General features: G+C 39.3%; 6 protein-coding genes and 1 pseudogene across 8 annotated transcripts; 3 read left to right on the forward strand and 4 right to left on the reverse strand.

Moving 5' to 3' along the window:
* Positions 1-14: 14 nt before the first annotated feature.
* LOC126782858 (DNA damage-repair/toleration protein DRT100-like) lies at positions 15-1,643 on the forward strand. The gene has a single exon (XM_050508187.1). It carries the CDS (start codon positions 36-38, stop codon positions 1,467-1,469), a length of 1,434 nt encoding a protein of 477 aa, XP_050364144.1. The 5' UTR covers positions 15-35; the 3' UTR covers positions 1,470-1,643.
* Positions 1,644-3,605: 1,962 nt separating this feature from the next.
* Positions 3,606-5,008, reverse strand: LOC126783337 (pentatricopeptide repeat-containing protein At5g40410, mitochondrial-like; annotated as a pseudogene).
* Positions 5,009-11,276: 6,268 nt separating this feature from the next.
* On the reverse strand, positions 11,277-12,809 carry LOC126782175 (protein FAR1-RELATED SEQUENCE 5-like). The gene has a single exon (XM_050507365.1). It carries the CDS (start codon positions 12,807-12,809, stop codon positions 11,277-11,279), a length of 1,533 nt encoding a protein of 510 aa, XP_050363322.1.
* On the reverse strand, positions 12,147-14,281 carry LOC126783338 (putative protein FAR1-RELATED SEQUENCE 10). The gene is made up of 2 exons (XM_050508791.1): positions 14,173-14,281; positions 12,147-13,800 (listed from the first exon to the last, which is right to left on the reverse strand). Exon 2 carries the CDS (start codon positions 13,774-13,776, stop codon positions 12,877-12,879), a length of 900 nt encoding a protein of 299 aa, XP_050364748.1. The 5' UTR covers positions 13,777-13,800; positions 14,173-14,281; the 3' UTR covers positions 12,147-12,876.
* A 188-nt stretch (positions 14,282-14,469) lies between these two features.
* On the forward strand, positions 14,470-16,824 carry LOC126783671 (molybdopterin synthase sulfur carrier subunit). 2 transcript variants are annotated; one of them, XM_050509178.1, is made up of 2 exons: positions 14,470-14,537; positions 16,307-16,824. In XM_050509178.1, exon 2 carries the CDS (start codon positions 16,353-16,355, stop codon positions 16,668-16,670), a length of 318 nt encoding a protein of 105 aa, XP_050365135.1. In that variant the 5' UTR covers positions 14,470-14,537; positions 16,307-16,352; the 3' UTR covers positions 16,671-16,824. The 2 variants fall into 2 exon arrangements, with proteins under 2 accessions (XP_050365135.1, XP_050365137.1); XM_050509180.1 differs by lacking the exon at positions 14,470-14,537 and adding an exon at positions 14,987-15,863.
* Positions 16,825-17,546: 722 nt separating this feature from the next.
* LOC126784917 (heavy metal-associated isoprenylated plant protein 8) lies at positions 17,547-18,678 on the forward strand. The gene is made up of 4 exons (XM_050510466.1): positions 17,547-17,652; positions 17,747-17,925; positions 18,047-18,140; positions 18,347-18,678. The coding sequence occupies exons 1-4, from the start codon at positions 17,547-17,549 to the stop codon at positions 18,676-18,678; spliced, it is 711 nt and encodes a 236-aa protein (XP_050366423.1).
* Positions 18,679-18,925: 247 nt separating this feature from the next.
* Positions 18,926-22,223, reverse strand: LOC126782541 (uncharacterized). 2 transcript variants are annotated; one of them, XM_050507800.1, is made up of 2 exons: positions 21,086-22,223; positions 18,926-19,370 (listed from the first exon to the last, which is right to left on the reverse strand). In XM_050507800.1, exons 1-2 carry the CDS (start codon positions 21,899-21,901, stop codon positions 19,242-19,244), a joined length of 945 nt encoding a protein of 314 aa, XP_050363757.1. In that variant the 5' UTR covers positions 21,902-22,223; the 3' UTR covers positions 18,926-19,241. The 2 variants fall into 2 exon arrangements, with proteins under 2 accessions (XP_050363757.1, XP_050363756.1); XM_050507799.1 differs by having other exon boundaries at positions 18,926-19,373; positions 21,086-22,199.
* Between the last annotated feature and the right edge of the window lie 3,045 nt (positions 22,224-25,268).

Genomic DNA, 25,268 nt, shown 5'->3' on the forward strand with positions numbered 1-25,268 from the left:
AATCTCAACCACAATCTCACAAACTCAAACACACCATGAAGCACCACCACCTCTCCTCCCTCCTCTTCTTCCTCTTTCTCACTCTCCGCTCCCTCACCCCCACCTCCGCCGCCTGCCACGTCGACGATGAAGCCGGCCTCCTCGCCTTCAAGTCAGCCATCACATCCGACCCCTCCAACATGCTCGCCTCATGGAAGAAAGGCACCGACTGCTGCACCTGGTCCGGCGTCAGCTGCGACAACAACCGCGTCACAATGCTCTCCCTCTCCGGCCAACCCGACAAGCCCACCTCCTACTTATCCGGTAAAATCTCTCCCTCCCTCTCAAAGCTCACTTTCCTCAACGGCATCTATCTCCAGCAGCTCAGAAACCTCACCGGTTCTTTCCCCACTTTCCTCTTCAAGCTCCCCAATCTCAAGTACGTCTACATCGAAAACAGCAAGCTCTCCGGTCGGATACCTGCTTCTGTCGGCAACTTGACCCAGCTCGAGGCACTCAGTTTTTACTTCAACCGGTTCACCGGTCCGATCCCGAGCTCAATCTCAAAGCTAACTCAGCTGGGTCAGCTCAAACTCGGCGGCAACCTTTTAACCGGGTCAATCCCCACTGGCATCAAGAACCTCAACAAGCTCACTTATCTCACTCTCGAGCGAAACGGGTTGTCGGGTCCCATACCCGACATCTTCGCCTCTTTTCCGGAGCTCCGGATTCTCAGTCTTTCCAGCAATGAATTTACCGGGAAAATCCCAGCTTCAATCTCCTCTTTGGAGCCAAAGTTGGGTTTCCTTGAGCTGGGTCACAATGCCTTGACCGGTCAAATCCCGGCGTTCCTAGGAAACTTCAAGGCCCTTGACACACTTGATCTCGGTCACAATAAGTTAACAGGCACTGTACCTAAGGCACTTGCCAATTTGACCAAGATCTTCAATCTCGATCTTTCTCATAATCAACTGGTCGATCCATTCCCGCAGTTGAATGTGAAAGGCATTGAGTCGCTTGATTTGTCTTACAACAGTTTCCATTTGAATGACATTCCGACATGGGTTACTTCCTCGCCGATCATTTACTCTCTCAAGCTCGCAAATTGCGGGATCAAGTTGAAGCTGGACAACTGGAAGCCTGCGCAGACCTATTACTATGACTACATTGATTTGTCTGGGAACCAGATTACGGGCAGTCCGATTGGATTGCTGAACAAGACTGACTTCTTGGTGGGTTTTTGGGCTTCAGGAAACAAGTTGAAGTTTAATCTGGAGAGCTTGAGGATTGTGGAGACGTTTAAGCACTTGGACGTGTCGAGGAATTTGGTTTTCGGGAAGGTGCCTAAGGCAGTGGCTGGGCTTGACAGACTGAACGTCAGCTATAATCATCTGTGCGGACAACTTCCGACCACCAAGTTTCCTGCTTCGGCGTTTTTGGGGAACGATTGTCTTTGTGGTTCTCCACTGGCTGCATGTAAGAAAGCCTAGTAGCAAGTCAGAACAACATCATACCACATTGTCACGCTAACTTAGTATTATTAGGCTTGCAGTTGGAAAATAAAAGCACACGAAGCTTAGCGGAAATAAGAGAGCATGGAATGACAAGTTAGGATCGTTTTACTTCGATCTTTAGCAGAAGGCAAAAGTAATGTATCCTTATGTATCTTCTATGTCCTGTTATAGTGAACGTACATTTTAACATGATTTTTTTTCCATCTAAGAGTTGCTACACTATCCATTTAACATACGATGTCTTCCAGCAGGGATAAGTGAAACAAGGCATAATTTCCCAGCAAATGAAATTCGCTTACAATGTTGTCTTGTTGATTATGAAACCTGCATGCTTCAAAAGTTCAAAAACAGCAATAATGTGTCACCCACAGCTGCGCTCAGGATAGGAACAAGAGTCGAGAGGTGGCAAGTGGCAACGTAGATATCACGAAATCTTGTTTATCCTTCAAAAAGTTCTAAAACATTCAATTCACTTATTCCTGTTAAATAACTAATAATCATGATGCTAAAGCCACTCAGAGAGAGAGAGAGAGATAAGTAACAAGGCTCAAAATTGAATTTGTAACAACAATGAATACTCTAGTTTGCAATACCTATTCAATACCAATTGCGTAGGTGTAGTAACTAGTAGTACCTGAGACTCGGCACTCATGAGAACCATAGCTAGGATCATTGGTTGCATTACCAAATTCCTGAGTTCTGCACGACGAGGAAGCAGAACCTGGACAAAAGATAAAAGGATGTTCAATAATTGGAAGTATGCTAAAAGTAATGCATCTTTCTGTATCTTTGTTCTGTGGTGCTTATGTTTGTAGAATGATAAAAGGCACCAAAACTTTCCTGCTATGGTGAACGTACATATTAGCAAGAGATTTTTCTGCAAGAGTTGCTCCCCTATTTATTTAGGATACGATGTCTTCCTGGGATAAGCGAAACAATGCATAAGTTACCAGCAAATGAAATCCGCTTTTACCATCATCTTCTAGTATTTGATTTTTGGCTTTGACGTGCCATGGAAAACTAATAATTGCACCACCATATAAGAGAAGCGAAGACCCTAGCTTCTAATGAGAACTCTTGAGTTGAAGACTAGTTAAGGAATTTTCGGATTATTCCACTTTTTTAATTTATATTTTCATCTTAGCTGTTCAATTTACCTATATTTATGAGTAGATCATTTATACAAATGTTTAACCAAATTGAGAATCGTGAAGACATTTATAAGTGTGATTTACCAATTATGAAGTTAAACGGTTCATGTTTGATAAATTTGGTTTATCCATTAATTTGATACCTTAATAATTATCAATTTGACTGAAATTTTGTAGCAATAATCTACTCATATAGACCTATAAATTGAACGGATGAGATGTTAAAATGTGATCTAAAAATGAAAATTTTTAATCATAAATAAAAGTCTTCAACTAATCCTCATTTAGGGATGAGAATGGGCATGGTAGGGTCAGAAGATCGAAATACCATACTCATATTCAATTTCAATTACGTCCCCATACCCGCTCCAATCCCCGTTAGAAAGTAAATGAGTATTCTCCGTCCTCATACCCGCTGGGGATCTGTTTCTCATACCCGCCACAATACCCGTTAATGATATTTTATTATATTATATAAAAAATCATATGAAGTATAGAAAAAACGTAAAAATCTAAAATGAAAACTAAATATCATGATGAAATTAGTTTTTTTTTACATTAATCAAACTTAAACAAATACAAGTCTAGTTCAAAATACAATAATAACTATAAAAAGTTTTTATTTACATAAATATTAATTAATTAATATTAAAACATATATAATATATATTTTATTCTTATTGTGTGGGGATGAGGATGGGAATGAGGATCAAAATATAATCCCCGCCCGTTACCCGATTCCATATTTCGAATATAAGGGATCTCCATATCTGTTCTCCGTTTTTACCCATTACACAGCCCCATTAGAGTCGAATACCCATGAATACCCTACCCGATAGGTAATATTGTCATTCCTACTCTCATTAGAAGGGCTCCTAAAACGAAGTAGTACATAACAGCAAGTAGGCTGAGAGATCGAGAACAAGACTTGTGCCAAACAGCACTATTATGGTACAAAGGATTACCAATAATCTCCACAAGTGCATATACCACTAGTAAAATGATGGAAGCGCTTAGAATATCTAATTATGTCAGTTCGCTTCTCAATCAATGATACGAACTTTGCAGTGCTATGGAAGTCGCCACATATTGGCAGGTTCTTGGTAATGATTATTGACATGCCAGCATTAATCACCAAAGCACAAATGCAATGGCTAATTTTTCACTGTGCTTACTGAGCATATCCTTGTTCACTGCCTCTTAAACATTTTGTACAATAAATTCTGTTTTGGATACAAATCCAGCCTTCCAAATCTTTCCAATCACTGAAACAGGATGAGACTGATCCGCCACAACAAAGCGATGATTTTATTTGCATATCTAATAAAACTGCATCCACAAACCAGCTACCTTTTTCCTTCATCAAAGCTTTTCACCTGTGAAACATCCCTCCACAAACCAGCTGCGTAGTAAATACTGGATAGCACGATATAGTTTCTGGATCAGATGGCTCTAAAGCAAAAAACCTCTCTGCAACTTCCTTCCCAAGCTCAGTGTTACATTGTTACCTTATACCCTACAAGCATCGTAGAGAGCCCCCATACACCATAGTTTGGATCCATTGGCATCCGTTTAATCAGCTCATAAGCATCATTCAGAAGCCCAGACCGACCGAGAAGATCAACCATGCATGAATAGTGATCAATTCCATAGACTTCAGACATTTTGTTGAAGTAATTCCTTCCTTTATGAGTCCTGAATGGCTACAAGCACTTAACAAGTGAGTGAAGGTGACGTGATCACTGATCAGGCTCGACACCTTCCCTAACAATGTTTTCAAGATTTCCATTGCTTCTCTTCTGTACCCATGCGCAGCATCACATGAAAGCATTGCCGTCCAAGCTACTTTATCTGGATCAATGACCTCCTTGAAAACCTTGAGTGAATAATCTAATCTCCCCAACTTCGTATACAAATCTAGAACTCCAGTTGCAGTCTGATATTTCCACTCAGACCACACTTGATGATTACTCCATGGACGCCATCTGCTAGTTTCCCTAAACCTAAACTCTCACAAACTTGAAGCAAAGACACCACAGTACCATCATCAGGATAAACTCCAGCCCTTCTCATGAGATTAAAAAAATTCAAACTCTCTGCTGCTGCTCCATTTTGAGCATGAATTGCAATAATTAAATTCCATGACACATTCTGTATCGCCATAGTCTCAACTATTGAAAAACTTCAAACAAAATAAGCCAACTTTCCATACAGATTTATCAAAGAATCAACAAGCTTTGGTTCCCACAGCGCACACAATTTCAGTGCAAGTCCATGAATGTACATGCCTTCATCAACAGCTCCTCTGCAAGCACAAGCTGAAATTACTGATATAAACGTAACGTCATTGGGTAATATTCCCATTTCAATCAACAAAATCGATCACTTGAAACCCTTTGGCACTTGGATTTAATCAAACAACTTATAGTACTATGCCACAGAATACTGTTACATATGAGGGCCGTAGCATATGAGAGAATACAAAAGCTGCAAAGGCTGCATAAAATGGCAACAAGGGCTGCATATAATGCACTCTAATTCAAAAGAAGTAGGTTCTGAATTCACCAGGAGGAAGACTGCGAGCGTAATATTTGGTATTGATGCCAACCGAAAAACCAGTAAAGCTGTGGGCATCTGATCCAACATGAAGTTGATGACGATGTATCAAATTCTGCAATTCACTGTGGGTTTGGCTCTCCGTGTGACCATGGGCCAGCTTGGCAATTTCACCTTTCATCTTCTTGGTTGTTTCTTCACTCATTGATGCTGGGAAGCAAATACTTTTGATTTCGGAAGCCAAGGATGCATACCTTGCCATTTGCAAATTCCTGTCAGACAAGTTATGCAAGTTCACTGGCTTCCCCACATCCAATGTCCATCGCTTCAGAATCAAGGACTCGGGTAACTTCAATATCAGCTCAGCTTTCATTACACAAAATATATGGGCACAAGGGATTCTGTCTGACTGAAATAGTTTACATGAACACAAGAACCACACTTTGCTTATATTATGGTGGTAATTAACAGTCCAACTTCTGTGCGGCAAGTCATATTGGGTCAGGTGAAACACTTTACCGTCCCCTCCTACATATGGCTCAGACTTGGTGATTATGTATTTCCTCTCCCAATCTATCTGGTGCATTATCAGCAGGTAGATGTCATGAGTGAAGATGTCAGCTATTTGCTGCTCCAAAGATCGCATGTGAGTAATAAGGACCGGCTTTGAGTTCTCGCAATTAAAGTCATCAACACTGACAATATTTCTCATTTTCCTCAGGGCCTTGTCCATCCGGGGAATATAGAACCTGTTATACTTACCTACTACGGTTTCCAGATTCTTATGGATTCCCTGGCACCGTTACATGCTTCTCATTCCACCACAAAAATGACCTTTAAAAAATGTTTCTGCCCATCTCTTGCGCCTGTGGTACATCATATTAATCCATGAATTGTCTTGAAGACCGTAGGTCTCTACCATAGACTTCCATCCCAATTCCCACTCATCCGGTGGTATAGCATTGTATAAAAATTGAGTAAAAGCTTTCACCACGTCTGGGTCCTTAATAATAGTAGCCAAGTTCTTCTCAATGTGCCACGAACATATACGTTGTCGGGCCTTGGGAAAAACTTCAACTACAGCATTTTGTATTTTGTCATCCCCGTTGTTCAAAATAGAAATTGGTCTTTTATCCTTCATCGCGTCCAAAAATGTCCGCAGAGCCCACTTGTAGGTATCAAGGATATCATCAACCAGTATTGCATATCCAAATAATACAGTGCCTCGATGGTTATTTGCACCGACAAACACAGCCAGGGGCCTCTGGTAAATGTCTGTCTTCAATGTACAGTCAAATATCAATACATCCCCAAACTTACTGTAGTCTGACAGTGAACATGAGTCTCTCCAAAACAAGTTTCCAGGCCTGCCTTGCTCATCCACGCAGAATCTGCAAAAGAATTCAGGATCCTCTGCAGCCCTTGTATTCATAATGCCAATTGCCGCTTGTGCGTCACCATTTAACAAAGCTTCTCGGCACTCTATGTCCATCGTATTATACAACTCCCTGTTCATTAAATGCACAAACTCATAACCACCTGCTGGATGAGCTATATACTCATATGCAGTAGAGGCTGTGATCGTGTCTTTGTGCATTGCCGCTGTCTGCACCCAATCTGGTCTATTAGTTAAATTCACACACGCATGTCCACCTGCTGATTCAACCATATTCTGAGATGCAGCAGCAGAGTTGACTGAACCATTGCGCAGTGCAACTCCCTGCTCCAAATCCGATACTGTGGTTAAATCCATAAGCTCATTTCCACCCGATGGGTGATGCAAATATGCAGCAGGGTTTTCGATTGACTCTCTGGCTGAACATGATGCAACTGATTGCCGCAAATGCAGTTCTGTAGTTGAACGCCCACACTCATTTTCACCTGATGGGTGATTCTCAAGTGCCGCAGAGGTTCGGATCGTGTCTTTGGCTTTGGGCATTGCAACTGAATCCGATTTCTTGCTAACACAATGAGAAAGAAGTGAGTCCACCTTGTTAGACCCTGGTAACTCGTGGCTGTGCTTAGTAGTAAACCCACACAAAACGCACATTACTTCACACAAAACGCAGCCATACATTTCTCTCTTGTGCTGGACCTGGGCGGACGAGTTTTGCTCGAAGGCGCCCTTACTTCATCCTTTCTGATTTTCCTTTCACCTTCTTTGGAACAAACCCACATTCTTCTCACAATTTGGCCGACAGGTCCTTATCACACTTACATTTCCTTATCCGGAAGCCAAGTGCAGAAGAATAAATTTCATAGAACCTTTCAGCATCCTCAACAGATTTGAAATAAGTCCCATCAAAATCCTTGATCGTGAGCTCCCGAAAACTTTTACCATTGTACTCAAAAGGGCCACATGGTCCATCTGTTTCTTCGTCGAGTTCAATTCCTTCTGTCTCCATGTTGATATCATCTTCTTCTACGGACTCAACATCAACGAAATCCCATCATTACTCATCGCTACATTAACCTATAACACACTCCATATATCAATAAAAGCAAAAAACAAAACAAAACAAAATTATCACAAACCATTCCACAATAACAACACTGTACAGATCATACAAGCATCAAACTTTAAACCAAATTATAAACCTTTTCACATCTATACTCAAACTATAAACTACAGAACTGTAAGTGAAATAGCTCCAGAGCATATGCCTAGACCAAGAACATTATTTACTGTGGTTATTAATGAAGCAGACTAAAGAGTTAAAGCTATTCATTTTCTACAACACATGGTGATTGGAAATGAAGTGAGATATAATCTCAGGAAATTTATAGCCTACCTATGATGCCTTAATCAATGGAGTAAACCCTAAACCCCCAAATCTCAGTACCTATAAACAGAAATGAAGACTCACCGATGATGGATGAAGTGTGCTTGCTCACATATCCAACCAAACGCCCAATCAGGAAAACCCAACTGTCTTTCTATGGACCAGTAGCGAGCTCAATCTCCATCGAAGACAGGGACAGAGCTTCTCTCGGTGTGTTCTGGAACTTGGGTGCGAACTGCGTTCGGTAGAGTCTTATGTTGTGCTCCTTCGATCCTGTCCGTTGTACCAATCCAACTGCCTCGTTTTGAAGACGAAAAGGAGCAACCAACCAGGGCACAGATCTGCTACATTGACGCACACGGGCACACGCTGTGCTTGAGAATTATAAGGTGACTGAAAAAATAGTCTTTTCCGAATAATGTGAATTCTACGATCATATTTTCTGCCAGAGTATCTTAAGTACACGGTGTGTATTTGAATGGTTAAAATTGGATGACTTCATAATGTATATACACAGTGGTCTCTACGTATATAATATTTAACGAAGTATTAACAAACTGAAAAAAAAAAGTCTATGGTAGGAAAATGCTCGATTGTCAGGCCCTAAAACAACACAGTCGTTTTGAAAGAGAAAAGGGCTGATCAGTGGAAGATCTAAAGAGAGTTCAAATGTGTAACGAAGTGACGTTTTAGAACTGGTTTTAGTTGAAGAGAGGTATTAAAAAGATGGGAGAGCGTCTTCGAGTTGCTCAGGGGATGTTGAACCTTGGCTTCCTTTGGCAGCAGTAAAAATAATAATAATGACCAGAAGATCTGCACAGAACTTCAGAAGTATTGGAAACTAGGTTTCAATCCCGCCCTCAATATTCAGTTTCGCTCATATGAACTTTTACCGACGGAAATCTGTTGGCATGTCCATAACGTAAGCTAATCTTCTTCAAGCTTGTAATATTGAGGATGGTAGTGCAGAACTCTGAACTATCCACTGCTTCAACATTCTGTCGGTGCAGAAAGTCTCTTACTTTCATAGTAAGACACTGTCCTTGAATATTTATGTCCTTACTTCTTTCATCTATATGGAGAAATGGAACAAATTACTGGATAGCAATACAGAGTATTTCTAGTAAGATGACGTAAATGTACTCACAGATTTCATGCGGTGTGCGTTTTTTAGTGACGACTGACGAATGCATTAGCATTAGACGAATGCATTAGCATTAGACGAATGCAAAAACACCACCAGCAGTATCACTAAAGTATATCAATCTTCTGAAGACAAGAGACTGCCTGCATAAGCGAAACACTGAACATATAATAGATCTAACTGCAAAGTATTTCATCTACTGATCAAATACCGTAGTATTATCATATACTAAATATTAATAAACTGACCTCCATTCATATGTTATTATCCCTTCCCAATCCCCAAGGTCACTCCTACCGGAAGTAATTCCCATAATAAAGCTCAACACAACATATTTTACACAATATTGGTACTGTAACTTGGCCTAAGAGTCAAACCCCTGAATGTTCGCCGGGCACCAAAAACAACTCATGACATCCCAAACAAGATCTTCATACTTCCTGATTATCATCCTCTGCAGAAGTTCTCTTCATGGTATTTTCCTGTACATAAAAACAAGATAAATCACAATCCACATTAAACTAATCATAATCATAACGAAAGGAATGAATAGTTCATCAACTTTCACAAAATAGACCTAGTAAACAAATAAATTCATTCACCTTCAATACTAATTAGCATAATATAACATTTTTCTTGCAAATTACGTGGAGGTTTCCATAGTTAAAGCAAATTTCTTCCATCAGTCAACTTTTGTCAATCATATTTATCTGATGCAGACAATTAAGAATTGCAATAAAGGCAAAGTGAAGACCGCATTTTGGGTTACTTCAATCATTTGAGCAGGCAACAACTACGAAAGGGGTGAAAGGCTTTACATTTACGACCATTATATATATATTGGTACACAATTTACAAAATGAAAGCTTTGGGAACCCAACTAAAATCCGAGACAAGATATTAAGTAACAATATAGCACTTTTTGTGACACCAATGAGAAAACATAAAGATTAAGTAGCAAGAAGAAAACGAAGTCCAATGTATAGTTATTGTTTCATTACAAACTGTACTAGTTAATCATTACAAACTGTAACAGATTATCAAAATCTTTGCACCTAACAACGTTCAACACCAGGTTTTTAGGTACCACGCCCAAACCATAACCAAGCTTTTGAGGAATTGAGGTACTCCCACATAATAAGCTTTTGAGGTACCAGTCCCCAACAAAAACAACCTAAGCCCATCAAATGCAGATCTGATTTACAATCACATTCGCAATTCAGGTAGCCTGAACTCGCTTAGAGCAAAGAAGTGCATTACATTTGCATGCCTACAATACTAATATAATATATATACACATTTGCCATCTTCAAACAACCTAAGTTGGTTGAACTCGCTCCAATTTGCAATTTCCAGTAAATGTTGACACACAAAGAAACCAACATTGTAGATCCTATTTGGTAAAGTTTATACTGAAGATGAACATGCCAATAAATGATGAGCATGAAACTATTAGGAATTAAATAATAGATTAGTAAGAAAACAGTGGTAAGTAGTACTAATAAACAAAATTTACAGATTGCTCAAGTAGAAATGCACCAGTTAGGTATACTCCGTGGTCATGGTATAATCTGATTTATGCATCTGCCTGGAATGGCATCGAGACCGGTGGGACCCGAGAGAATGGCTGGGATCTCTATGGTGGATTTGGAGTCCTTCACAGCAGTAATAACCTCACCTTCACATGTTACGAGAAGAAAAATACCTTTTTTTCTACCTTGATGTTGATAATCAGGGAAAAATTCGTTCAAAACAAGGCATACATTTATGAGCTCCGAGATGGACAAATTCAATATCAGTATAGATAGGTGGTATGCCGTCAAAATCAGGATATTGTGTGAAATCATGACATTCATAAAACAATTCTAGAAGCTGAAGAGGTTTGTCCTTTATGCGTCGGAAAGGCTCACAATTGTCGGACATGAAAAAGGCTGGTAGGTAAACATTAGGTGGAAAGCACCAAGATTGGGATGATGATTGTGGATGAAGATAGGAGGCCTGTAACAGTCAAGAAAGGGAAGGGTGTTACCCAAACTGGAAGACGCAAAATACTACAGTCTGCTCACGCACCCAACCTATCATTGTGTTGCTCCCCTCAGTAAGTTCTGAAGACTTCTGAAAACAAGGGCAAGCATATAGGCACTCTCCTTCAAAAGAAATTGGTTCTGAATTCACCAGGGGGAAGACTACGAGCGTACTGTTCGGCATTGATGCCAACTGAACATCTGGTAAAGCTGTGGGCATCTGAACCAACGTGAAGTTGGTGACGATGTATCAAATTCTGCAATCCACTGTGTGTTTGGCTCTCCGTGTGCTCACGGGCCAGCTTGGCAATTTCACCTTTCAACTTCTTGGTTGCTTCTTCACTCATAGATGCTGGGAAGCAGATACTTTTGATTTCAGAAGCCAAGGATGCATACCTTACCATTTGCAAATTCCTGTCAGACAAGTTATGCAAATTCACTGGCTTCCCTACATCCAATGTCCATCGCTTCAGAATCAAGGACTCGGGTAACTTCAATATCAGCTCCGCTTTCATTACAGAAAAAATATGAGCACAAGGGATTCCGTCTGACTGAAATAGTTTGCATGAACACAAGAACCACACTTTGCTTATATTATGGTGGTAATTAACAGTCCAACTTCTGTGCGGCAAGTCATATTGGGTCAGGTGAAACACTTTACCGTCCCCTCCTGCATATGGCTCAGACTTGGTGATTATGTATTTTCTCTCCCAATCTATTTGGTGTATTATCAGGAAGTAGATGTCATGAGTGAAGATGTCAGCTATCTGCTGCTCCAAAGATCGCATGTGAGTAATAATGACTGGCTTGGAGTTCTCGCATTTAAAATCATCGACGCATTTAAAATCATCGACGCAGACAATGTTTCTCATTTTCCTGAGGGCCTTGTCCATCCGGGATATATATTCACAAAACCTGTCATACTTACTTACTGCAGTCTCCAGATTCTTATGGATCCCCTGGCAGCGTTGCATGCTACTCATTCGGCCAAAAAAATGGCCTTTAAAAAATGTTTCTGCCCATCTCTTGCGCCTGTGGTACATCATATTAATCCACGTATTGTCTTGAAGCCTGTAGGTCTCTACCATAGACTTCCATCCCAGTTCCCACTCATCTGGTGGTATAGCATTGTAAATAAATTGAGTAACAGCTCTCACAACATCAGGGTCCTTAATGATTGTAGCTAACTTCTTCTCGATGTGCCACGAACATAGACGTTGTCGGGCCTTGGGAAAAACTTCAACTACGGCATTTTGTATTTTGTCATCCCCGTTGGTCAAAACAGAAATTGGTTTCTTGCCCTTCATCGCACCCAAAAACGTCCGCAGAGCCCACTTGTAGGTATCAAGGGTATCATCAACCAGTATTGCAGATCCAAATAAAACAGTACCCCGATGGTTATTTGCACCAACAAACACAGCTAGGGGCCTCTGGTAAATGTTTGTCTTGAATGTACAGTCAAATATCAATACGTCCCCAAACCTAGTGTAGTCGAACAATGAATATGAGTCTCTCCAAAACAAGTTTCCAAGCCTGCCTTGCTCATCCACGCAGAACTTGCAAAAGAAATCAAGTTCCTCTGCAGCCCTTGCATTCATAAAGGCAATTGCCACTTGTGTGTCACTATTTAACAAAGCTTCTTGGCGTTCTATGTCCATCCTATTATACAACTCCCAGTTCATTAAATGCACAAATTCATATCCACCTGCTGGATGAACTATATACTCATATGTGGTAGAGGTTGTGCATAGCCGCTGTCTGCACCCAATCTGTTCTATTAGGTAAACCCACAAACGCATGTCCACCTGCTGGTTCAACCATATTCTGAGATGCTGCAGCAGAGTTGACTGAACCTTTGCGCATTGCAACTCCCTGCTCCAGATTCGAAACTATAGTTAAATCCACAAGCTCATTTCCACCTGACAGGTGATACACATATGCTGCAGGGGTTTCGATTGACTCTCTGGCTGTGCATAATGCAACTGAGCGTGCCATATCCAATTCTGTAGTTGAACCCCCACACTCATTTCTACGTGATGAGTGATTCTCATGTGCAGCAGAGGTTCGGGTCATGTCTTTGGCTTTGGGCATTATGACTGCATGTGCCAAATCCACTTTCTTGCCAACACAATGAGAAAGAAGCGATTGCACCATGTTAGACTTTGATAACTCGTGACTGTGCTGGGTAATAAAACTTTTCACATAATAAGCATCAAGTTCCTTGGAATACTTGACCCCAAATGCAGCCTTGCATTTCTCTCTGTTGCTGGACTTGGGCGGACGAGACCTGTCTTCATCCTTTCTGTCTTTCCTTTGACCTTCTTTGGTACACACCCAATTTCTTCTCTTGATAATGCCAGACAAATCCTTTTCACGCCTATATTTCCTTATCCGGAACCCAAGTGCAGAAGAATAAATCTCATAGAACTTTTCGGCATCCTCAACAGATTTGAAATAAGTCCCATCAAAGTCCTTGATCGTCAACTCACGAAAACTCTTCCCATTGTACTCAAAAGGGCCATCTGCCTCATACGTCTCTTCCGTGATATCAGTTCCTTCTGTCTCCATGTCGAAATAATCATCTTCCCCCGACCCAACACCAACACAATTCTCATCATTGCTCATGGCTACACCACACCTATAACAATACTGACAAATACCAACACAAGCAAATAAAAGCTATCACAAACCAATCTACAACAACACCATTGTTTATCAAAAAAAGCAACAAACTTTGTCCAAATTATAAATACAATCAGACCAAGTACTCAAACATTGTAAATAAAAGAGCTTTAAAGCTTACTTCTAGACCCCCAAACCTAAATAAAACACCAACAACAAATATTACTAGTAAAGCAGAGTTAAGACACAAAAATCATCATTTTCTACAACATGGTGATTAGTTAATTATAAGCTCATCAGATTTATAGTACACACATTCATCTACCCAAATCGATGTAGTAGAACCCTAAAACTAAAACCCCCAAATATCAATATCAATCAATGAAAATGGAGACTCACCAGATCAGTGATGAAGAAAGCTTTCTCTAAACTCCCAATCAGGAAGACCCAGCTGTCTCTCTATCGAGCTCAATCTTCCATTGAAGGCTGGGACTGTGTGTACTGCAAAATTTGGGTGCCAAATGCGTTTCAGCCCACGGTATAATCATGTGCTCGTTCAATCCTGACCGTTATGCTAATCCAACGGGCTTTTTTTGAAGACGAAAAGGATAATTCACCAGGGTAATGATCTAGTGCATTTAAGCACAGGGGCATACGGTGGACTCGATAATATTCTTATTTAAGTTGGAAGAAGGATGTCAATCCACCCAGAAGCTCGGCTCCTCAAGTTTTTCTCTGAGAAGCTTTAGAAATAGTGGTGAAAGGTAAAAGCTTGTATCTTTTCCCTAAAATGTGATTGTCTTTTCTCTTATTGACGGATAAGTCCTCTCCCTCAGTGTTGTAGGATATGCTGGTGGGTTATTATCTCTCTGGGATTTTGATGATTTTCGTAGTTCAAATGAGTTGTTGGTACCTTTGACTTGTAGGATTGTTGACTTTTGTATGATCAAAAGTGGTTCTTGGAATGCTTCATCTGTAGAAAGGATTATATGAATCATACTTGGCGACTTTTGATTCATTCGAATTTGACATTAGCAAGGTTTATGACTTGTGAGTGTTGATAGAGAGAGAAAATTTGATCTTTATTTATTTATTAAGTTTTTGGATTTGCAAGCTCTGTTGTAATAAGGTTGTCCAGGTGGTATCTCTAGATGGGTTTCGATATATGTTGCTACTTGGCATGAGAGTATGAGTTGAGGTCAAGAATTGTGTTTTACAATTTGTTAGTCTTCAATTTGAAGAACAAATGAGTTAAAGCTTGTTTTCTCTTTCCGCTGTAACTGATTGGTTGTTCGCGCTTCTTTGGGTTTCGTCAGATGAAAATGACTAGGACAAAGGTTGGTTTGTTGCAAGGTAGAGGCCTGCATTTCGTAATGTATAGCAGCATTAGTTCAGAATAGGTTTAGGGAGGGTTGGGTCAAATATGGAAAGTTCCATAAATGTTGTTGTTATAGGATCATGGTTTAATTTACAATTGCAGCAAATAATAAGCACTTGCCACTTACAAAAAAGTTGTGATTTATGTTGCTACTAGGCATGAGACTGATGAGAGTACAGTTTAGACTTTAGAGTATGAGTTGAGGTCAAGAATTGTGTTTAACGATTTGATTGTGTTAAAAATTTGTTAGTCTTGGGATTGAGGAACAAATGAGTGGAAGCTTGTTTCATTTTCTGTTGTAATTGATTGGTTGTACGCTCTTCTTTGGGTTTGATTTTCAACTGAGGACTAGGACAAAGGCTGGTTCATTTGCCCACTTAAGTCAAGTTAGAGGCCTGCAATATTTAGCAGTATCTTTTTAGAATAGGTATAGGGAGGTTAGACAAGCTGGAAAAAAGTTCCCTCAGGTTCTTGGTCTGATTTGGGGTTCTTACTTTTTAGTTTTTACAATGCATGAAAATTGCTAGAACAAGACTATTAATATGGCAAAGAAATTACCTTTGCCTTTTATGCATGATAGCTCCTCCCTTTTGTTGTAATTGGAAGTAAAAGATGAACTTTTTGATGTAGGAATTGGAAGCTTGCTGCTAGTTGGTAATTCTCACATAGTTTTGTGGAATAGTTTGGAATATAATGTATAGAAAATCCTGAGGTAATTGAGCTACATTGGTAGCCTGCTATTGAGTTTTCAGTTGTAGGAAAATTCCAGCTTTTGTTTCTGTTGGTGTCTAAGGCATTTTTAACTATGCATTCTGGATGAGACAAGTTACATTCACTGGAAGAAATAAGTCTTCCAAAAGCCAAGAATGATTTTCTTGCTCCAGAGTTTAAAATATGGTTAATCTTGTTGATGAATTTAGTTCCAACGCTCAGCCTTTATACTATATCTAACCTTGAAATGCTGGACTTTTGTTGGGTCAAATCTGAAAGGTTCCCAAAACTGGTATTAGCATTGGCTCATAATTTAATCTACAATTGCAGCAAGTAATAAGCAATTGCCGTTTACAAAAAAGTTGTCATTTGCTTTGCATCCTGTATGATTTTATTATAAAGGCTCTTCCATATCTTATAACAATGAAGATGTTATCATTGCAGGGTACATGTTTTAGAACAAATAATTCATGAGGCAGGGTATTCTGCAATGGATTTCAAGCAAGAAGAGATTGAGTCTGTAACTATGGATCTTACGAATAAGGGGGATACTAATTTTTCTGTTAAGATGAAGGTTTTGTTTTTTGCCAGGGCTCGGGACCTTACTGGCTTCACTGAGATGCCATTGGAGGTATCATCAGGTAGTACAGCCAATGATTGTTTGAATAAGCTCATTTCCATTTTTCCAAGCTTGGAAGAGATCCGTGGGTGCATGGTGCTTGCTCTTAACGAAGAGTATACAACTGAGTCGGCACTTGTTAAAGACAAAGACGAGTTGGCCATTATACCTCCAATCAGTGGCGGTTAAATGCATCTGATGTAATCAGGCACCCAATTTAAGGTTGTTATAGCACTATATGTTCCTATGCTTGTTTGTACAATCTTCTCAAAAAAGGGAAAAAAAAACGTGTTTGTACAAAACAATGAATAAAAAGGTAATCCGATTATCTGCTGTTGCTTTTTCACTCTGAGCAGAATCATTATGCTATTTTCTGTTCACAACAATCTGTTCAGTATTTCAAAAGCTGCCGCTTATAGCTACAGTTTCAGTTCCATCTTTATACGCTAATCCAGATTGTATCATATCAGAAGATGATAATGTGCTTCTATAGAATTTAGTTAAGCTTTGTTGTAGTTTTTTTTTTTTATACGGATGATGTGATAAATTGTTTGAAGAGAAGGCAGAACACATTGCAGGATATTGCAAATACATTTACCAGGACTATAATCATGGACTCACTAAATGTCCATCAATGGGATTGTATAAACCTGTTTGTTTCTTTAAAAAGGACTGCAGTTAACAATCCTTTCAAGTTCTAACACCAATGTTTTCCAGACTTTTGACTATCTCATAAATCCTAACTCAGCTTTATGATATTTTATCTAAAACTGAATTAGAAATAAGTTGTGAGGACCAGCATTGCAGTAATTAAATGCTCCACACCTTTACTTGGAGATTTATTCTTTACTCCGTTAGCTTATATGCCAAATTTGATCTTCTCTATTTGGCGAAATGGTATGCCAATAGTCATGTAATCAAGATATTTAATTGCAAGATGGTAACCACAAGTCATTTTCTAGGAAACTGTTTCTAAGAACAGAGATATATAACTTCACATGCCCTGTATTCCTATGTTCATATCTCAACTCCCCTCTTCCCAAAGTACTGTTCCAAATCCATAACATGGCAGAGAAGAATTGCGACTCCAGCACAGAAATTGTGTTGAAAGTTTTAATGCATTGTGAAGGATGCAAAAGTAAGGTTTTTAGTTGCTTGAGATATTTTGAAGGTAAAGAGTTCTTATACTCAACCAAATCTTAATTGTGATATGTGAACCGCATTCATATATAACTACTCTCTTTTTCATTAAACTGATTCATTAGGTGTTGAAGAGGTTGAGGTTGATTACCCAAACAACAGAGTGGTAGTAAAAGGCAAAAGGGCTGATCCATTGAAGGTTTTGGAGAGAGTGCAAAAGAAGTATAGCAGAAATGCCGAACTTATATCTCCCAAACTAATACCACAATGCAAAGAGAGAAAGGAGCCAGAAATTATACAAGTGGTATGTGATTATAACTAAATACCGACTGGTTTACCTCCTAGTTCTGTTTATACTCTCAATTGTTTCCTTTTTTTATCTCATGTCATGTCTCGTTTACTTGATCCTGCTACTTTGAATTTAGGCTCCGCCTCCGGTGAAAGTTCTGGTGCTCAAAATGTTGATGCATTGTCAAGGTTGTGAAACTGACATCAAGAACTGCTTGGAAGGATTGAAAGGTATGACCTATTTCTGTTCCCTCTCTCTCTACAGTTCACTTTAGATCTATGGGGGAGTGTACATATAATGTAGTAATGTTCTAACAGGAATGATTCAAGTTGAGGAGGTTTAAGTTGAGTTATCTTGGAACTTCTTGATTGATCTTGAATTTATGTAGTTTCTCAATCCAAACCGTATTATATCTGACCTCTTGGGACATTGTTAGGCGTTCTAAATGTAGAAGCAAACATGGAGACTTCAATGGTGACTGTGAGGGGAATAGTTGATCCACCAAAGCTCATGGCATACATCAAGAAACAACTGGGCAAACATGCTGAGTTCGTGAAGCAAGAAGAAGAAATTGGACGATGCAAGGACAAGGAGAAAGGCAAGGACAGAGACAAGGGCAAGTATGATAACAAGAGCAAGATCAAAAACAAGATCTGCCCAGAAGTAGTGGAAATTCGATATCAATATCCTCCTCAGAATACAGTTGATTATATTTACCCCTGTCAAATGCTTAGTGACGAAAATCCTTTGGCATGTTCGATAATGTGAACTATTTTCAAGCTTGTAACGTTGATGATTAGTTGGTCATAGTGCAGAGCTCTGGACTAGCACTGCTCCATCAACATTCAAAGGAAAAGGTCTCTTTCCACCTCCAAATTTGGTCTTCGCCAATTCTTGCAACAAATTCGCCAGTGTTTCTTAGTTATGTAAATGTTTTGATACTGGCAAGCGAAAATGATGCAATAACTCAATAGCAGAAAAGGACCAAAACTGGAAGTTCATAACATATCATTGATTCTATGATAGAACCATACCAAACTGTTCAACTGCATTTTGGCACGTGAATTTCCAGTACGAAACTTTGAAAAGTACATCACCCATTCAGAATGAGATAGAGATAGCATACAAAGGCAACACAAACTAAAAGAACTTGAAAGTGTTTGTACCAGGTCTGTATTTTACAGACTGATACAGAAGGTTCTTAACTTAAAGTTCATACACAAAGCAGCCACATTTTGTTAAATATAAAGCAAGGCACAAGAACTTAGTCTTTCAGCCCTGATCAAGGACAAGATCCTTTCTTTTTCTATATATTTCACAAGAAGAATTGTTTATCTCAAACTCATCACAGGCCATGGATTAACCCCAGCAGCCGGCAGTGAAGGTCGTAACATAGGTACCCGCCTCACAACTGAAAATGCTTCATTGAGACGCACAGCACGAGTCATGAATTGAGATACCTTCTGCAAAACAATTTCAGTAAGACATTATAAATTCAACTCAAGGTAATACAGCATATTGATTCCAGGGCCAAAAAGAGGAGAATCTCCAGTACAGACTCAATCACCCTAGAGAAACTTATTCTTAAACATTGACTAGCACAACTAGCAAATTTGTGAAATTGCCAAAATATATATGGATTTGAACAAAAGAACTCAGGGAAAAAGCTTTGCGAACAAATGAGTATGCAGCTAGTGAAGAATCAACAAAAAACCCATCTGCCGCTGTTTAAGCCTATGACAACTACCTTTTGGACCCACAATTCTTAATACTTTGTAGACAAGAAAAAAGAAAACCCTTATTGCTGTATCATGCTGCACAACAACAATAAATCTTCTTTTTGTCCTAAGTAAACTAAACCTAAATTTCTATCATGCTGAATTGGGTCATTTCTTCTTCAAGACTTCTTTGTTCATTGACCAATCACCATGTATCGGCTGAGTAAACAAATAGAAGTCATGGGGATTTGCACTGTGATTTTTCGGTAAAAAGTCTAGAGTCCTTGTGGAAAGAATTAGGCTCTTTGTGGGAATTAGTTATCAGAATATCAAGGTACGTCGTATTTTGTCTGATCAAGATACAATGGCTGCCATTTCTTGATATCTGTGTTCTCTCAGTTGTTTAAAAATGTTTTAAGCCTGGGTAACTTTGAATACTCGTTCACTTATAAGGTTTGACTATTTAATTTCAAATACTAGGAAAAGTAAATAGAATGCAATACCAAATTATCATACTACTCGAGCTAGAATACAACAAACTCAAAAGGAAGAAGCTGAATAAGATGGAGTTGATGCATTTCTGTGCAGAAGAATAAGTGAATTAAAAAAAAATGCAAAATCAATAAGTACTCGAGTAGTCATGGTAATAATGTACACATACATGAATCGTTTGTGCACTTTTTCAAATTACATGAAAAATGAAATAGACTATATCAGCCATCAGATTGATAGTGCAAATGGCAATTGGCAAAGAGAAGCCTAACTAACAAAACCACCTGTGTTGCAACAAACTGCCAATGTTCCTTCAAGTGAATCTTTACCAAATACCAACACATGTTACTAATTTTACTAAAGCTATGAAGAATCAAATCCTGCCAAATAGTCATGGTAATAATGTACACATACATGAATCGTTTGTGCACTTTTTCAAATTACATGAAAAATGAAATAGACTATATCAGCCATCAGATTGATAGTGCAAATGGCAATTGGCAAAGAGAAGCCTAACTAACAAAACCACCTGTGTTGCAACAAACTGCCAATGTTCCTTCAAGTGAATCTTTACCAAATACCAACACATGTTACTAATTTTACTAAAGCTATGAAGAATCAAATCCTGCCAAATAGGCTATGAAATGAGAAGGACTTGATATAATTCTATTTTCAGAAAACTTCATAAACTTGTTTAAAACAAAAAAAACAAAAAACAGAGACCAATTGACTGGACAAGCTCAAGTTTTCGTCACTCAACTATCCACACCTGATGCAAAAAAAAGCTTGGGATGACAACTTTACACAGTTTTAAACCAAGTCTGAAACACATTAAATACGAACAGAGGCAAAAACATTTCATCACACCAACACCTATATGCTACATATTGTAATTGAAAACTCAGAGTGCAGACATACTGTAACCATCCAAACACATTAGCTAATAATAAACTGCAATAACTGACCTTATCATCTAGAGCAACTTTGAGTTGCAAGCTCTGCCTCCTCCGCTTCATCCTATACAATCTCCTCCCCAAGATAACTAAACCCATCACCGCTGCGGCCACAGAGAAAGACCAAACAGGGCTCACCTTAAAAACACAGTACTTCAACACTTCCAGTGGTACCTTCCACCACAACACCATCCTCTTCTCCCCCTCACCACCCGATTTCGCCACGGCTTTCACTTCTTCCACTGCAACACTTTGAGTCTCAGCTGCTTCTTCCTCTCCTGAGTCCTTGTTCGAGTCACTCGAACCGCCCTCCTTGTCAAATTTCACAGAAACCGAGCTTTCTCCGCCGGAATCAGACCAGAACTTATCCATGTCCTTATCAAAGCTCCCAACTTTCCCTATTTCTTGGTAACCCACTTTGGCTTTCCCCAAATTATCACCTACAGACTCAGAAAGAACAAGACTTTCCTCATTTCCGGCGAAACCCAACTCATTTCTGACCTCAAAATCATGGCTTTTCCGGTCATCGGACCGATCACTAGCCGAATCGGACCAGAACCCACCCGGTTCCTTATAACTAGTCACCGAAACCGGGTCAATCCAGCTCGGATTATCCGACTCAACAGAGCTCTCCTCACTCTTAGCATACACAAACCTCCCCTGATTCTCCAACGAGAAATAATCAGACCTGATCATACCCTCAGCGTCAGCCTCAATCGCCGAGAAGCTTCCATGGCTTTCAACCACGGCGGCCCGCTCCTCCTCCTCTTCTCCGGCGCTGTGGAGGACCTCCCAGTCCTGCAACTCCCCAATTTCTCCTCCCTCCATTTACACAATAGTACCAAATCAGAAAACCCTAAATCTCTAACCCTAAACCTAATTTAAAGCCAAAGAAATGAGCTTTTTATGTGTGGCAAAAAAAAGACCCAAATTTAAAGAGTGAGAGAGAAAAAAGAGAGACCGTTTTTATAGGTGAGCCACAAGAACAGAGTTGAGAGAGAGAGAGAGAGAGGTTGTTGGTGCTTTTCTGGAAGAAAGCCCCCCACTATGTACTATCTATTATCTTCTTCTAAAATCCCCAAAATCAAAAAACCCCATTAAAATTTGGGTACTATATGATGTTCCCTTAAATAAATTATCTTCTTTCTTTCTTCTGCTGTAGCTGCAGAGGTGTTGATCATCTACAAGGATGAGGAATTGAGGACTAGAATGGAGATAACATCAGCAAGGTCAAGGTTGGATTTTGCTTACTTTTTTTAGGTGCACGCCAATGGGGATGGGGCACGTAATAGGGGGTAGAGTGAGGTGAGGAGTGGGGTATGTATACTCTTTGAGATATCCTTTTCGTGACGGGAAGAAATGGAGTTGGAATGAATGAGGAGGTAAAGAGGCAACTTGAGGAGGAGGCTGGTATACTAGTAATGGAGAGGTTTGGATAGAATCACAGCGTGGTTCTGAAACAGACCAGTTATGATTTTTTCTTCATCAGAAAGGTCTTTGCTATTTGGGGTAACCGCTGCTGTGATGGTCAGTCAGTGACAGTCACTCATCTCCTAATCAATTCTATTCTCATAAAAAAATTCTGCTATTTTCTGTTGGGTTGAGCGGTTGGGAATTGGTGGGCGGCAAATTGGAGTAACCAACCCCACGCACAGTGTTTCCCTGTGAAGTTCTAACCCGTACAAATATCTGAATTCAATCTCACAGTGACATTAGTGAAATCATTTTAGTTCTCAATATCCTCCGCCTTCTAAGAGCGACTCGAGTTTTTAAGAGTTTAAATTCTTAAATAATATAACTGAAATATTTAATAAATAAAAATTATAAGTGATTATATGAGAATTTCACACACATTAAAATAAATTCTAAAAACTATAAATTGGAGTTTCTGATTCTGAATGAGAGATTATAATCTGTCTATTATCTTACTATCACACTTTTCTAAACTCACCACACTTTTATACCAATACTCACAGCTGATTATTCTCATAACTCAGCTGCAACCGATTATTCTCATAACTCAGCTGTAACCGATTATTCGATCAACTCAGTTGTAACTAATTATAAAAAAAACTCACATCGGGGGCTAAACTCGTCCTATGACCTTTCATCTATCCATTTGGGAATTCACTTTCATAGTTTCACCAACCTACACTCCGAGATTTGTTAAGCTGAATATGTAAACTTATTATTGTACATCCTGCAAGCGATATTAACGGGTTATCTAGTCTACATTATTCTAATTGTCTTCCGTTCTAAACTCGTTTACTGTTCATTTCTTAATAAAATGTCTTTAATAATTATATATATATATAGTCCGTTTTAGGTGCGGACGTTCCGATTTCAGCGATGGCAGGCCGCAACGGACCAGCACAGCTGCACTACCCACCTCTCGGCGATCTCGTCTGTGCCGATTGGAGTTCCATCGGTGACCCACGACGGCCGGAATCGCGAAAATCGCTGGAATTTGCCCAAAAATTTGAATTATGCAGATTCCGGCCGCCGTAGGTCGCTGATGGAACTTTGGCCGACACAGACAGGACCGCCGAGAGGTGGGGAGTGCAGCCGTTGCAGCCTGCCGTCGTCGGAATTGGCGAATCCATACCTTACAAAAGGTACGGACGTCGGCACTTGAAAATCCTCATATATATATATATATATTATACACCAATTCTTATCGAACTCCTTTTTTTATTCTTATTGTATATCGGTGCTTATTGAGATTGGTGCTGTGAGCACAGTTTTAAGGGGAGAAGTTTTTTGTTGAGTTATTTAAGAGTTAAATACAATATTAGTTAAAATACATGTATTAAAGCCTGGTAGAAGAACATCAAGCAAGTATAGCTCTAAGGTTTTGCTCTGTTTGGCTTTAATTGTTTCCGTTTTGTTCTGAATTTGAAAATCGTCCCTTGCTTATTTCAGGCCTTTCGTATATATTAGTTTCTTCATTCTTTGCCTTTACATGAATTAATGAGTAACAGTGCTTTGTTTTCTAATCAGGACTTGACCATTCTTTACCTTAATATATATTTTAACTACTTTAATTGGTGTTAACGCTACTCAATCTTCTCCACCAATTGCTCAATCTCCTTCATTGACTACCTACTGATATGGCTATATCTATGTGCATCAATTATGCTATCTGATTGATTGCTAAAATCATCAGTTACATATTTGTATTCATAGCTGTTAACGATTGTAATCAATACTAGGATGTAGTGATTGTAGTATGAAGTCTATATATTTGTAAATCTTGTATCATTCAAGATCAATGGAAATCATTTTCTACATGGTATCAGTATGTCAAGATATATGTATTGGACTAAAATTTTGCTTTTTGTCCTGTGTTAACACATGGCAAAAAGACTTCCCATGCTATTTCACAATTTGTAAGAATATGCAAGCAAACAGTGGAAAGTGGATGTTTGTACAATATGTAAGCTTTCTCAGCAAACGAGTGCGCAGGTTAAAGATCATTATTCCAATTTCTGGGGCAGTCAAGCTATTTTGTTCACTCCTTTCTTAATAATATGTGGTTGTGTACCTTATATGCTCTTTGATCTTATCAATTTCAGGTTGGATGAAAGCCAGAAGACTCAGCTAACTAGAGTGTAGGCAAATTAGCCTCGCCAGCATATGTTTCCATGGGAACATTAGCCTTGCTACCCAGAATACACACCATGCTACGAACAGACAAACCCCTCTCCACCCTCCTCCCTCCCCCCTATGGATCTGCACCTATTTAATGTGTGTCGCTGTACAGTAAGTAATAACTTTTTGTATGCTATTTTACAATTTGTAATAAACATGCAATCAAACAGTGGAAGTGAGGATGAGCTTATCTCTTTCAATTTATACAAACGACTACAATACCCGCGCGATTGTGCCATTTGCGCGGGTTGTAGTATCTAGTCTATGTTGAATGTGTAACGAAGTTATACTAGTAGAACAGATTCTTGCTACAAGATCATGAATTGAGAGTGTGCAGAACCCATGCAATCATATGCATTGCTCCTTTACCAATTGTACTCACGTACTGGTATCTGGTAGATTGCATTATCCAGTGGCTGGGGATAGGTCAGATGTGTCCCTTTTGTCGACATGCTATGTCAGGTGAGGAAGTGGGAAGCCTTCAAATCTCTAATGGATGTTAAATTTATTCATGCATCTCCATTAGGCATGAAATATTTGTCAT

The sequence above is a fragment of the Argentina anserina genome, chromosome 2, assembly GCF_933775445.1.
Source record: "Argentina anserina chromosome 2, drPotAnse1.1, whole genome shotgun sequence".
Taxonomy (NCBI): domain Eukaryota; kingdom Viridiplantae; phylum Streptophyta; class Magnoliopsida; order Rosales; family Rosaceae; genus Argentina; species Argentina anserina.

Coding starts and splice junctions, on each gene's coding strand:
- LOC126782541 (XM_050507799.1), bottom strand. CDS start 21,901: ATGGAGGGAGGAGAAATTGGGGAGTTGCAGGACTGGGAGGTCCTCCAC. Junction 19,374..21,085: donor AAGTTGCTCTAGATGATAAG/GTCAGTTATTGC, acceptor ATTGTTTTGCAG/AAGGTATCTCAATTCATGAC.
- LOC126782858 (XM_050508187.1), top strand. CDS start 36: ATGAAGCACCACCACCTCTCCTCCCTCCTCTTCTTCCTCTTTCTCACT.
- LOC126783338 (XM_050508791.1), bottom strand. CDS start 13,776: ATGAGCAATGATGAGAATTGTGTTGGTGTTGGGTCGGGGGAAGATGAT.
- LOC126784917 (XM_050510466.1), top strand. CDS start 17,547: ATGGCAGAGAAGAATTGCGACTCCAGCACAGAAATTGTGTTGAAAGTT. Junction 17,926..18,046: donor AGCCAGAAATTATACAAGTG/GTATGTGATTAT, acceptor CTTTGAATTTAG/GCTCCGCCTCCGGTGAAAGT. Junction 18,141..18,346: donor CTGCTTGGAAGGATTGAAAG/GTATGACCTATT, acceptor GGACATTGTTAG/GCGTTCTAAATGTAGAAGCA.
- LOC126782175 (XM_050507365.1), bottom strand. CDS start 12,809: ATGGACATAGAACGCCAAGAAGCTTTGTTAAATAGTGACACACAAGTG.
- LOC126783671 (XM_050509178.1), top strand. CDS start 16,353: ATGGATTTCAAGCAAGAAGAGATTGAGTCTGTAACTATGGATCTTACG.